Consider the following 14,121-nt stretch of genomic DNA (forward strand, 5'->3'; position numbering starts at 1 on the left):
ACAGCGGCGGGGGGGCGGGGGCAGCCGCGAGGTTCCCCCTCCCACCCCCCCCGACGGCAACGCCCGCTGCTGCGGCAGGGAAGACTGCGCTTCACGGGGAACAAAAGGCTGCGGCGGCAGCGGCCGCGGGAGGGCCAAGGGTGGGACGGAGGCCGCAGGGAGGTTCCGCGGTTCACACGTGGGCGGCCCGGCCCGGCTTGGCCGCCCCATGGCGGCGCTCGGCGCCTTTGTCCCCGCTGTCACGCCGGACCGGGGCGGTGGCGGCGCGCCCCGACCCCTCCCGCCGGCCACGCCCCGGCCGCGCCCCCCGCACCCGGCCACGCCCCCCGTGCGGGACACAATGCCCGGGCCCGCCCCGCCCCCGCGCGCTCATTGGCTCCGCGCCGTTCCCGCATGACGTCACCGGCGGGGCGGGGCGCGGCGCCCCATTTAAGGGGCGGCGAGGGGCGCGGCCGCCGCAGCAGCGAGTGCGGGAGCGGGCGGAGCAGGCGGTGAAGGCGGCAGGAGTAGCGGGGCGGCACCTTCGGACACCGGCACCATGCGTGAGATCGTGCACATCCAAGCCGGGCAGTGCGGCAACCAGATTGGCGCTAAGGTACGGACCGGCCACCCGCTCGTCCGCCCGGGATTCCGCGCGTGGGGCGGTGCCCGCTCAGCCGAGATCCGCGTGTCCCGGGGATAGCGCTGCCGAGAGGGCGGGACCGCGACTTCCCGCTACGGAGCACCCTCGGGCTCCCCCATCCCTGCGAGGGTCCGCGCGGGACGGTTCCCGGCTATTCCACCTTAGGGGGAAGCGCGGTGGGGCATCCGCGCCGTGGGTACGGCGCGCCTTGGGGAAGAAGGGTAGGGCGGGGGACATCGGCTGCTGTCCATCAGCCCCTCGCGGGCTGCAGGGGTCCTGGGCGGGCGGGGGAAGGGGCGGTGGCGCGGTGCCACACCCCTCCCGTCGGTGGGGGGTGTGCAGGGCGCGGTGGCGGGGGGCCGCACCCACGCGCGGCGAATCCCCGCGCGCCACGTGGCGGGGACTTGGCCGGGGGGCGAGAGAGGGGCGTGGCGGCACTGACCACCCGTCTGTCCCCTCAGTTCTGGGAGGTCATCAGCGATGAGCACGGCATCGACCCCACGGGCAGCTACCACGGGGACAGCGACCTGCAGCTGGAGAGGATCAACGTCTACTACAATGAAGCCACTGGTAATGCCCCTCTGTAATGAACTTCCCGGGGGAGGGGGAGTAGGGCGTGCAGGCAGGGGTCCCCCAGCCCTCTCCGCAATGGGTGACGCCCCAGCACAGCTTAAATGGCTGCTTTGTTTTCCCATCCCTGGATTTTTGCAAATTCCCACACCCTCCATGCCCTCAGCAGCGAATCATGGGGAAGCGGAAGGGAGCCCAGCAGGGCTCCTGTGACACCGGCTGCCTGCTGCAGGGCTGTAACCCTGCTGCTGCTGCTGGTTCCCCCCACAGGTAACAAGTATGTCCCCCGTGCCATCCTCGTGGACCTGGAACCCGGCACCATGGACTCCGTGCGCTCCGGCCCCTTTGGACAGATCTTCCGTCCTGACAACTTTGTCTTTGGTGAGTGACTGTGGCACGGAGGAGTTCCCAGAACTCCACACACAGAAAAGGCTCAGAGCGAGTATGCAAGTGACCCTGGGGAGCCTGAATCCCCATGGCAGAGTGGGGATGGAGAGAGGGGAGGGGCCCAGAGGGAAGGGGCAGTGGCATCACCTGTGTCTGTCCCCGGGGCGCTGATGTGGCACGCGGCTTGTGGTCTGGCCCGCAGGTCAGAGCGGGGCTGGCAACAACTGGGCCAAGGGGCACTACACGGAAGGCGCCGAGCTGGTGGACTCTGTGCTGGACGTGGTGAGGAAGGAGTCGGAGAGCTGCGACTGCCTCCAGGGCTTCCAGCTGACCCACTCGCTGGGCGGAGGCACGGGCTCCGGCATGGGCACCCTCCTGATCAGCAAGATCCGCGAGGAGTACCCCGACCGCATCATGAACACCTTCAGCGTGATGCCCTCGCCCAAGGTGTCGGACACGGTGGTGGAGCCCTACAACGCCACCCTCTCCGTGCACCAGCTGGTGGAGAACACGGACGAGACCTACTGCATCGACAACGAGGCCCTGTATGACATTTGCTTCCGCACCCTGAAGCTGACCACTCCCACCTACGGAGACCTCAACCACCTGGTGTCGGCCACCATGAGCGGCGTGACCACCTGCCTTCGCTTCCCCGGCCAGCTGAACGCCGACCTGCGCAAGCTGGCCGTCAACATGGTGCCTTTCCCGCGGCTGCACTTCTTCATGCCGGGCTTCGCCCCGCTGACCAGCCGCGGCAGCCAGCAGTACCGCGCCCTGACGGTGCCCGAGCTGACGCAGCAGATGTTCGACTCCAAGAACATGATGGCCGCCTGCGACCCCCGCCACGGCCGCTACCTGACGGTGGCCGCCATCTTCCGGGGCCGCATGTCCATGAAGGAGGTGGACGAGCAGATGCTCAATGTGCAGAACAAGAACAGCAGCTACTTTGTGGAGTGGATTCCCAACAACGTCAAGACGGCTGTCTGCGACATCCCCCCGCGCGGCCTCAAGATGTCGGCCACCTTCATCGGCAACAGCACGGCCATCCAGGAGCTCTTCAAGAGGATCTCGGAGCAGTTCACGGCCATGTTCCGCCGCAAGGCCTTCTTGCACTGGTACACCGGCGAGGGCATGGATGAAATGGAGTTCACGGAGGCCGAGAGCAACATGAACGACCTGGTCTCCGAGTACCAGCAATACCAGGATGCCACTGCTGATGAGCAGGGCGAGTTTGAAGAGGAAGGAGAGGAGGATGAGGCATGAAGTTGAGATGGGTAGGAGTTAAGTATAGTCTGAGCAGGCAAGTATTCATTGAGAGAAGGAATCTGTGCAGTTGTGCTGAAGCATGCATTTTTTAATTTGGTGCTCTCCACTGTTGCTTCTGTCAGCAGTTTTGTATCCTTGACTGTCCAATGTAACAGTAGTTGCAAAATACTTCAGAGTCTTCTGTTGAAATGGTTAACTTCTCAAACATAAAGGCTTTTTGTGTCCTAAACTGTCTCCTCTACTTTATTTCTTTCTAGATTAAGCAAGTAATTCTTGTGTAGTTTTCTGTAGCTTCGCTTCTCAGTTTATTCCTGAACTTCAGTGCAAGGTTAAGCTCAATAAAACAAGAATTCTCAGGCTGTGAATTTTACAGCACATGGGAGCTATAGTATCTCAGCTGAAGATGCCAGGTATTTCTTAGGAATTCCTGTGTTTAACAGTGTGGCTAATTGTTGAGGCAAAAGCTGCTTTATCTGATAAAAACAAATCGCTGCACTTGAATCATGAAATTCCTCTTTATGGACATACATGGTAGAGAGGTCAGAGAGAAGGTATTGAATTCCACATTGCAGGCTGTCAAAACTGATTTGACAGGATAGCTGCAGGCTTCCCTTCCCAGGCTGCCATTCAGCAGCTTATTTAACTTGTTCCAGGGACCATAGTGCAGGCATATGGGTGGCTGATTGGGATTTGACTTGATGCTGAGCTCACTTGTCTTCCCCTCAACTCTCCTCTCTAAATACAAAAGTTCTATGCAGAGAAGCATAGGTTTGTACCAACAGGCAACTTGAGAGCTCAAGTAGAAACCCAGGCTTTTTCTCTTCAAGAATAAAATTTGTGTTTCCCAAAAATAGCCACTAATCTGTCCTTAACTGTAAAGGGATTGATTCTACAGGGCAATCAATTCCCTCTAGGAGACAGGAGATGCTGGACAGATTTCTAGGCTCAAAGGTACCATATGGTACCAGAGCATACCATGCAATCTTAGTCACCTGTAGATCCCCTGACAACAGCTGTGTCCAAGTTACATGTTTACAGGGCAATTGTTTGCTCCTGGTCCCTGCAGCAGGAGATGAACCTCTACCCAGGCAGGGGAGAGCAGTGCAGCTGCACCCTGCTGTGCAGCTTTGCAAAGGTAAGTGTCATTTCTTTACAGTGAGGGAGGGAGGGGGGATTGATGTTCCTATCTTCTTATAGGATGCAAGAACCCTGAATGAATCTACAACGTTCTTAACAGCAGTTAGCAAAGTTTCATAGATCCTAATCCTCCCACAGAGCAAGAGTGAAATCCCTCGTGGAGTTTAGCAGTTGCCCAGCATGTAAGCTTAGTCCTTAGTTGATTCAAACACTGCTTACGGGAGTGGTCCTGCACTAGAAAATGTGTTGCTAAAAGAACTGCTACCAATGCTACAAGTGCTGCAGTCCTTGCTGCTCTGAAAGAGCTGGTATTCACATGTGTGCAGCCTCTATTGTGATCCTTTGCTGAAATGCTTGCAAGGCATTACTGGAATAAAGAATGAAAAGGGAACTGCTGTGCATAACTAATATCTTGCCTGTTTTGAGTCCTCTGCCTGTGGACACTGCTCTTAATGTACGCTGTTCTTTGCAGATGGGCCTGGCCACGCTGGTGTGTGCAGGACAACAGGCACTTGCTAAAGCTTTTCTCTCATCTGTAGGTTTGGTTTCTGGTGTGCAGAGGAGTGAGAAGCTCTTAAACTGCCTGGACTGTCAGTAAACAAACACAGTCCTGTATACCTACAACATACTTGTATTTCTTAACACTTGAGCCGTTCTAGGATTAAACATTAGACAAATTGAAGTTGTTTTTAGTAACTGAGTCAATACATGCTGCCTCAGGCCCTTTGGGGAAATAACACTGTATCTGGTTGTCACAGTAACCTTGCCTTGAAATTACCTAGCTGGGTTGCACTTGAAGCTGTTGATCATACAGGTTTGAGTCAGCAAATGAATCTAAACAGTTTCACTGAAAGAGAAGGCTTTGGTCTTTGATAGTAGAGATCTGCCTTTCAGCTGTGACACTGTAGCAGTTTTCACTACTATTCAACATGTCTAGCATCTAATTCTTAGTGTAATTACACTCTGTCTCTAGTAGCTAATCCTTAAATATAGCTACCCAAGTGACACATTTCACTACAGCTCCCTTACTAGAAAGTAGGACACCATCCTACATTGCTTGCCTGTTGTTTCTAGTCTGGCCTTTTTTTTTTTTTTTTTCTGTTCTAGAGGAAGAAAGCCCAGAAATAGAAATACTCTATAAAGAAACATGTCCTTTCATAAATTCTACATGTCTTATTTGCCAATCATAATCATTAAAAATTAAAAATCAAGCCATCATTTCAGTGGGAGTTGAGAAATATAGAAAAAGGGGATACTGAAAGATTTGAAGGGAAGGTTCAAAGCCTGGTAGGAACAGTAAGTCAAATATAAGGGAGGTTGAGTCTCATTCTGGGCCTGGGACTGCAGTACCTATTTTTGTCTGTCTTTGATCTTTAGCTGTATTTATTGCCCAGGAGACCTTTCATTATAAAAACTGGAGCTGACTGCTATATGCAAAACAACAAAGAGGTGTATTCACAGGTCTTTGTGGTTGCAGTATTTCTGTTTCACAAAGAAAGCAGAACCACTGGAAGGATTTCAGATGAGGTTATCTGACTGCCTTAACCTCTCCTGGGTGAAGATTTGTATTTGTTCATGTAATGAACATTTAGGGCTAAAGGTCTTGCATGAGGCACCCTGTTTGGAAGAAATGGGGATAGATAATATAAATTTAGTGGTCTGCAGATTAAGCCACTTATAATGACTGATTTGTGTTGAGATATAAGTTAATAGTATAAAGCAATCTATTCTCATTTCAATACATCAGTTGTGGCCTGAAGAGAAGCATTCTCTGTTGACAATTAGAGCTGATAGTGTTGGAGATGGTAACAATCTCTATTTTTTTTTTTTTTAATTCCCTCTGTTAAATGTGTGGAATTTTTAAGCACATTAGTAGAGTGTCTTGACCAAGGGAAACAATCAATGCTTGATTGCTGTTAAGTGCAAGAGGGTAAAGATAAATAAGGCTGTAAAAACAAGGCAGCATGCAGGTTTAATTTGAATAGAAATGGCAGGAGTCATGGTAGTACTGGGATGCCCTCTCTCCTAATTTCTCTTCCCTGGTTATTTCTAGAACCTCAGTCTAAACCATTGTAGCAACAGTGTTGTGGAAATATGATCCAGTATGTGGTCTGATATTTGAAAACTTGTAATGGGATTGTAAGCTTACATCTGTTTTCCAACATATGCTTTCCAGTCTTTCAAGTGGGAGCAATAATGATTCTCCTCTTCCCAAGATACATGAAGTGCCTATATAAATCAAAAATTGGGTTGCATTAAGTATAAAATGACATGACAGACTAACAATCAAACCAGAGGCCCATTCTGTTGACAGGTGTATCCTTCCAGAAGGTATGAGGTGATGAACAGAATAAACAAAAGTAGCAATAGGATTTAAAACCTGAAGAAAAAATCCAGATGTTTGGGGTTTCTCTCCAGTGAATTCCATGCAAAAACAGGGCAGACCTCTAATCTGTGCAGGGAAATTTGCTCATGGATGATGCTATCATGTGCTACATAGCTCAAAAGTGTGTGGTGCTAGTAGGTTTCTCTAGATATGCAAGTTCTGTGGGCTTAAAGAAAGTGTGATGGACTGACAGAGTCCTTATAGGATGGTGCTGCCATGCACTACTGCAAAGCACAGCTCTGGTGCCTGGAGCGACTCTGGCAAAGTGGGGCAAGAGGGACAAGTTTTCTTGCCTCACTTGAAAAATTCGGGGTCTCTTTCTAATGCAGGGAGTATTGTTAGAGCTCTCCTCTTGTTTCCTTTGTCCTTTGCTGTCCCTGCAATCCCCATAGCCAAGTTATGTCTAAGATCAGGATGAAACCCAGTAATGGCTTTCAGAAGGGCAAGTTACATGGCTGTTGCACTGAAATCACTTTCCAAATACCCTCCTCTCTCCCACCCAAAAGAACCCAAACCCAACCCCCCACATCTCATTGTTTTATTGCTATTTTTTTCAAAGAAGGGCTGTTAATCTATATTAGATTCTGCCTCACAGTGGGAGGTGCTTTAACTACTGCTTTCTGTTTAATGAATCCGAATATTTTTCTTTGCTATAGTAGCTATGAGGAGGTAAAATCTTCTCAGGAGAAATCATGTGACTATCCCTTATTATTTGATACACAACTTTTCTCCCAAAGGATGCTATTCTGCTTTTCCTCTCCACATCAAAGCATAATGAAGAAGCATGTTTTAGAAATGGTAGCCTGCATGGGAGTTATAGGTTACATTATTCTCCAAGCCTGTTCATTGTAGGGAAGGCACTGTTTTTTGCTTACAAATAAACCCCTTCTCAATCTTCCCATTTGTTTTTTCAGCTGCTTCTACATTTCCACAGAACAAAGCTTGTGACACTTTTGATGCTTTATGTGTGCCTGGGGTAATCTGAGTAAGGTTATTTTTTTCCCCTTTTCTTCAGCTGAAAATAAATCTTCACAGAGAAGGAACTGATTTTGTATCAGGCATAAAAAGGAAAAAAAATTTTTTTGAGAATTTTTCACCTTCCATTCTAAAATCCATTCATACTAAGCACCTGCCTTTTGATACTTCAGCAATCACCTATCCTGGGCTGTTTGTTTTTATTAAAATGGGAAAGAGCAGACTATTTATTCTCAGATAAGACCCATTTAAATGGGAGTGTCTTTAGCTTGCCTACAAGAAAATTCAAAATCAAAGCATTTGGTCAAAGAAAAGTGCCTCAGGACATGATGCATTTTGGAAAAAGACATTTCTTGGCCCTGAATCTCCTGGACAGCTGTCCAGCTGGAGCCCTCTGAGCAATGGAAACCAAAGCAGAGGGAGGATGTGGGGTTTGCTGTGAAAGCCTGCTCATCCCCAGACATTCTGTCAGCAAAGGACACAGTGCAGGTGACAACTCCTCTCCCTGGGAAGCTTAACAAGAAATGAACTGTTTCCCTGCTCCTAGCTTCACTCCTATTTTCAGTATTTTACTTGTGAATCTGCCAGAAAGAAAAATTGTGTCTCTTTGAAGTGTGTGTATAAGAAGGCTATCTATTTACAGTATCTAGGTAAAAAAGGAAATAATTTAAGAGTAGGTCATTCCCTCCTCCCCACTCAAAGTCATTTTTCCCTTATGAGCAGAATTCCACTTGTAAGGGAAGAAATCAAGTTAACTCTGTTAAATTCTTGTTTATTAACATTTGATTCTTCTAGTGTAGAGATTTTCCAACTGGTCTCAATTTATCCATATGTCATCCTTTATAATCAGGTTATTTTTCTCACTAGGCCTCTTTGGAAAGCTTAAGGCATAGGTTTTTGTTGTTTTTTTATTTTTTTATTAGGTGGGGTTTTTTGTTTGTTTGTTTTTTTTTTTTTTTTTTTTTTTTTTTTCATTTCTGGCAAGAATCCCTCTATCTTGGGAAAAAAAAAAAAAATTTAAAAAATTCAGTTTAAGCCGAATGTGAAAAAAACCCACACTTGCTCCAGAGTGGCTGAAGTGAAGTGGCTACCCTGGCAGAAGCTGTGTAGCTTATTCAGTAAAAGGTTCTGTGTTGTTTTGCAGTGAAAAATGTTTTCACATTTTCCATGAATGTAATAGAAAGATACTGCCTGTCTCCATAGTGAATAATTAAATGAGGTTTCAAGCAGAATTCAAATGGTCTCACAACAAGCTTTACAAACACTTAATGAAATTCAAGCACTGACTTCTTACAGCAGCTTCACTGCATCCAGCCTATTGCTGGTCTTATAATTAATAAGTTAATTGTGTGGCTCTTTTTTTTTTGAAATTTCAGCAAAGAAATTTCCAGCTCCACCCTAGCAGGCAGGGATTAGAGATCTTATTGGCATTGAGAAAACTGCCACTTCCATAGGTGGGGCTGATTCAGTATCCTCCAGCTGCCAAAAAAGGATGGTCCTATTCCCCTTGTCCCTCTTCGGGTGTTACCTCTGTGTCATTTCCTCTACCAGCTTCAGGGCATGTCTGACCTTTTCACGAGTCTTTTCCTTTTCCTTAGCTCCGCAGTTAAGGACAGAAAATTGAGCGGGTGGAAGAAAGTTTTTCTTCAGTTAGGTGGTGTGCCAGAGGGAGAACATGTGCAAAGAAGGAGGGAAACGTGGGCAGCTGGAAGCAGGAGAGAGCAAAACAAAGTATTGTTTGTTGATTCAGCCGCCTAGTGCAACATCACCCTGAACTCCCCTGCAGAGAACCCGGGCAATTTTAAACAATGTACACTGAAACCCACCACAAACTACTGCGTCTCTTAGCAGACCTCACAAGATGTAGTTCACAGTTTGCCCAGTGTCAGTTTGAGTTACTTGTAACTATCAGATTGCAAGACAGCAAGGAGGCTAAGGAACAAAAGAAACAGTAACTAGCAGATCAAAGTCTCTATCTGTACCTAGTTCTCGATGACGTGCAGGAAGTGAACTGCCCTGGAAAACATGATAGCAGCATTTCGTTTCTATTGGTGCTAGATCTTAGGCATCTTTTGACTGGAGGACCCAGTTCGTAGGGATATCAGATGTGTTTGATCTACTGAGCAGCCTAAAAAAGGTAGATGCAGCCTGGATGGGGGCAGGAGCCATCTGGCTGCTACCCCATCACATCTGGTGTGCCAAGAGGAAATAATGAGAGGCTGCATTGTTTTGCTTTTCTTCTCAGTAAATCGCTGCCTGATGATGATCACCACATTTTCCCCTTTTGGAATTGTTTTGTGACATGTGATCATGTTGATTATGGTAACTTTGGAAGCCAGAGAAGCAGGGTTCTGTTTGCTATGTCCTGTAGAAGCACATGCACAGAAATGCCTGACTCTCAGAGGTTATAATCTAAATTCACAAAAGGAACCATATGGTATGGAAGAAATATTAGATTCACTGAGAAGCTGTTCTCCCCTCTAAAGGTGCATGGGTTATTTCAGAATTGACTGTGTCCCGAATTGCTCTGTAATGTGATTTTTCTCTCACATGCTTATCCTCTCTCCTCTTTTGTTCTTTGCCAAACACACAGACCCTCAGGTATAATAAACAAAAGTTCAGAGGGCTCTACAATGAAGCTGCTTTTGTTCATTCATAAAAACATGCTCAGCATTGCTATATCTAACACATTGAGTTAAATGCCTACAGTGAGTTGTAATATTGAAATAAAAATAGATTTCCCTTTTAGATATTTTATTACTAGCATTAAAATCACTTTCACAATCATTTCATCTTCTTGCTGGCAGAATATTCTTATATCTTAATGCACATTGCAAATGATTAAGCATTGTGTTCCAAAGGTGGCCTCATACAGTCCTCATCAGTGGGAATGTCATAGTTACCAGGTAGAAGGCAAACAATAAGGTAACAAACAGAGCCTGCTCATTTGAGTACCAACAGAAAGCCTCAAAAAGCCATGTATTCTCTGATAGACATAGCTGAGCAACACATGACATTAGCCAACACAAATGACTGAGACTAAAGCTGTGGGCAGACATTTTGTGTGCTTGAGAAGCTTTCCTATGTGTATGCTCATGATTCTTTCTCAAACAATGGGAAATCACAGACAGACATGAAAATGTTGTGGGATCCCTGTTGCCTCCCTTGAGCATCCATCGCCAGGCTCCTTGTTGCCTTGGAAACTGGGTAGGCAGGGCTTGATGCAGGCAGGGAGGAGGCTGTGGCAGAGTTTCGGCTGCCAAGGGGTCCAAGGGTGTTTCTGAGCACATGCCCTGCCTTTGTATGAACAGGAGAATTTTGGCTTTCATTTGCAATTCTGACAACTTAGAATTTATAGAGCTATATTTAAAAAAACCAAAACAATAGGGAACTCCCATATCTAAGTATCCTTGATGGCTAAGATTTGTTAAAGTGTTTGCCATAATGAAACGCTGTGAATTGACATTCAAGTAGTTGACATTTAGTTCGGTTCACTGTGTGTTCATGGATGTTCAGCATTGTTGAAGATGAAGGAATTTGTACACAAAAACATGTACTTCCCTTTAGGTACTCAGAATAAAATCTGGAGCTACACCCTCACCCTGAAAGAAACAGTGGGAATCTACAAAGAGACCAGTACTACAGTATCTAAGAATTAGTTTCCTAATAAAAGAATTCTTAGTGGAATAACTCTAAAGGAGGTCACCATGTGCATGTGGGAAGACGAAATCTCAGGGAGTGTCCAGGTGTCTTCAAGAGAAGAATCATAATGCTTCAAGCCAGGACTTTGTGGATTGCAAGGAATATTCTGGACCCAAAAAGCTCTTCAGTGTTTGTGTGGATCTCTCAGAGATGCAGTTGTGTTGCAGTCCCACCTTGTAACTTCCTGCTGCTGCCCAGAAACGTGGGTTACACCTAGAGCAAGCACACATGTATATGCCTAAGTGGTGTGAAAAATAACAAAGGCTGCCTGTGATTAAGTGTTGCTGAAATATGTCAAAGGAAAATACTGACGACAGCTGGGCTATAAAGAACACAAACTCCTAAAGAATTTGGTGAAAATATCTCAGTGCCAGCACAGTCCTGAATATTTTGTGATTGCAAAAGCCACATGGAATAACACCACACTTAATTCCCTGTGTTGCAAAGCTTAAGCCAATCTCTGCTCATGACATTTCACAGCAGCTGAGGTTTCTGCACTAGGGAAGAAAATGAGCTACAGTTGATAAGGAAGTCAATTCACTGGAGCAAACTGAGAGGTACTTTTGAAAATACAGTCAAAGCACTATTTCAAGGTCACAGCAGCCAAATTCCAGGCAAAGATATGGTAGTTGTTTAGCCACTAGTATTTCCTGCTGTTGATGGAAAAAAAGAGTGAAAGTGGTGACATTGTGCATTGATTTATATTGTATTAAGCACAGCTAACCTGAGTATTATGTAAACTATTCTGATCATTCTGACTTTATTCTTGATAGAGGTAATGATTTCCCACATCAATTATTACCTCACCTTTGCAAAAATCTTCATGTTTTGAAGGTGTTATAATTGCAATATAATGTTATACTGCAGTGACAAACTGAGATTAATAAACTGTCAGTCTGGTGTTGCTGATCACACATAGCCTCCCACTCCTTTCTTTCCCTTTCATACAACCACACAATTGTGGAGGTTGGACAGAACCTCTGGGATCATTTAGTCTAGTCCTTTATTTCGCCTGACAAGGTCAGCTAGAACAGGTTAAGCAGGGTTGTCCCCACTAGGGTTTTGACTGTCTCCAAGACTGGCACACCACAATCTCTCTGGGCAACATGTACCAGAGCAAAGTGATTTTGGTTTTGTTTTTAGGGTTTTTTTATGTTCAGATTTCTGTATTTCAGTCTGTGTCCACTGATATCATGTGATATCATGTGTTGCTCAGACATGTCCACTGCCTCTCCTCCTGTCACTGCACACCTCTGAGAGGAGCCTGGTTCTGTCTTTTTTACTGCTTCCCATCAAGTATTTATACACACTGATAAGAATCCCCTGAGCCTTCTCTAGGAAAATTGGTCCAGCTCTCAGCCACTGTGTGTGACAGATGCTCCACTTCCTTAACTGCCTTCATGGCCTTTCATTGGACTCACTCCAAAATGGCCATCTCTCTCTTATATTAGGGAGCCCAGAACTGGATGTAAAACTCCAGATGCATCTCACCACAGTTTATCCCCTTCCATGACCTGCTGGTAACAGTCCTCCTTAAACAAGGATGCTGCTGGACAACCCTTGCTGTTAGGGCACACTGCTCACTCATGTTCAACTTCGTGTCCACCAGGATCTCCAAGCTGTTTTTGGCCTGGAGGAAAGCTCCTTCCCATCTGCGTGGTCCTCAGCATGTACTGGTTCAGTGAGTGCGTTGTTCCTTTCCAGCTACAGGACTTTGCACTTCCCTTTGTTAAACTGCATGAGGTTCCTGTCAGCCATCCATTTCTCCATTTCTCCGGCCTACTGTGGTCACTCTGGATTGGCAGCACAATCCCATGGTGTGTCAGACCTTCCTCCCAGTTCTGTATCATCAGCAGACTTGCTGAGGGTGCACTCTCTTGCCATTAAACTCACAAATGAAGCAGTTAAATGGTGTTGGCCAAGGATCAGCCACTGAAGTACAGCACCAGTGCCTGACTTCAACATGAATTTCATGTTGCTGATGTCAAGCCCTTCAGCTTGGCAGCTCAGCCAGTTTTCACTCCATCTCACTGTCCATTTATCTAGGCCATACCTCATCAACTGGCCTACAGGGATGTCATAGGAGACATTTCAAAAGCCTGCACAAAATAAACAATGTAAACTATGCTGAGCCTGTTGATACTTGGGAAAGTTTTAGAGCTTGCATTACCAGGCTGTCCCCTTGGTGCTTTTATGTTGCTCTTAAGGTGAACTCTCTCCAGTTCCATTATGCTGAACACAAGGCACATTGTTTTGCTTCCTCTTTACCAACCTATTCCTTGCTTCACTTTGGGCTGTCATCTCCCTTCCCTGGTGCTAGTGTAAAGCTGTCCTCAACAGGGTGGCCAGATGGGGAGCAAAGCTACTTTCACTTCTGAAAAAAAATTAGACTTGTGAATCAAGTACTATTTTACAATCAAGTTCAATAGTTTCTGCACAATCAGTTATAGACCCTGCTGAAATTTGTTTCTCTCCTTGGCAGCAGTGCAGATATCATTGTGTATCACAGTTGGTTAGTTGGTTCAATTATATTCTCCTTGTTGTCCTTGAACTGCTCCTCCTTCCTTGGTCATCCACCATGTACGTTTCTCAGTTTTTGTTGGGTTTTTTTGTTTTGGTTTGGGGTTTTTTTGTTTTTGTTTTTTGGTTTTGTGGGTTTTTTTTTGTTTGTTTTGGTTTTTTGTTTTTTGTTTTTGTTTTTTTTTCCTACAAGAGACCAAGCAGAGATGCTACTAGCAGGATTCAAAGTTTTCCAAAATGAGATGTGGCAGGTGTCTGGTAACAAAGAAGGCAACTTCACTTTCAAAAAAAAAAGACATATTACATTCCTGTATGTGGTAAACTGCTATCTCTGCTGGACAACTCCCAGAAAAAGCCATTCTTTAGCAGCAGCATAAAATTTTATGCCAGCCCTCTATGTTCCTGAAATTAGAGCCTCTTGTATACAGGTTTAGCAGCACTACCTAAACCAGAGTTCTCTGCTTGAAACTGGCTGTGGGCTTGAACATCACCACCCAATCTTTGCTTGTTTCAGGTGCCTGAGCTATGGAAAAATTATGCTTGAGCTTCAAACATA

The 14,121-nt window shown here is 46.3% G+C and overlaps 1 protein-coding gene across 1 annotated transcript; it reads left to right on the top strand.

The window, feature by feature from the left end:
* The first annotated feature begins 466 nt into the window (after window positions 1-466).
* LOC131571725 (tubulin beta-2 chain) lies at window positions 467-3,074 on the top strand. Its single transcript, XM_058824558.1, has 4 exons — window positions 467-595; window positions 1,084-1,192; window positions 1,463-1,573; window positions 1,782-3,074. The coding sequence occupies exons 1-4, from the start codon at window positions 539-541 to the stop codon at window positions 2,840-2,842; spliced, it is 1,338 nt and encodes a 445-aa protein (XP_058680541.1). The 5' UTR covers window positions 467-538; the 3' UTR covers window positions 2,843-3,074.
* Window positions 3,075-14,121: the final 11,047 nt, after the last annotated feature.

The sequence above is a fragment of the Ammospiza caudacuta genome, chromosome 1, assembly GCF_027887145.1.
Source record: "Ammospiza caudacuta isolate bAmmCau1 chromosome 1, bAmmCau1.pri, whole genome shotgun sequence".
Lineage (NCBI taxonomy): Eukaryota > Metazoa > Chordata > Aves > Passeriformes > Passerellidae > Ammospiza > Ammospiza caudacuta.

What these genes read in the sequence shown, in the direction of transcription:
- LOC131571725 (XM_058824558.1), top strand. Translation starts at nt 539, where the DNA reads ATGCGTGAGATCGTGCACATCCAAGCCGGGCAGTGCGGCAACCAGATT. An exon ending in GCAACCAGATTGGCGCTAAG is followed by an intron (nt 596 to 1,083) that starts GTACGGACCGGC and finishes CTGTCCCCTCAG; the next exon opens with TTCTGGGAGGTCATCAGCGA. An exon ending in CTACTACAATGAAGCCACTG is followed by an intron (nt 1,193 to 1,462) that starts GTAATGCCCCTC and finishes TTCCCCCCACAG; the next exon opens with GTAACAAGTATGTCCCCCGT.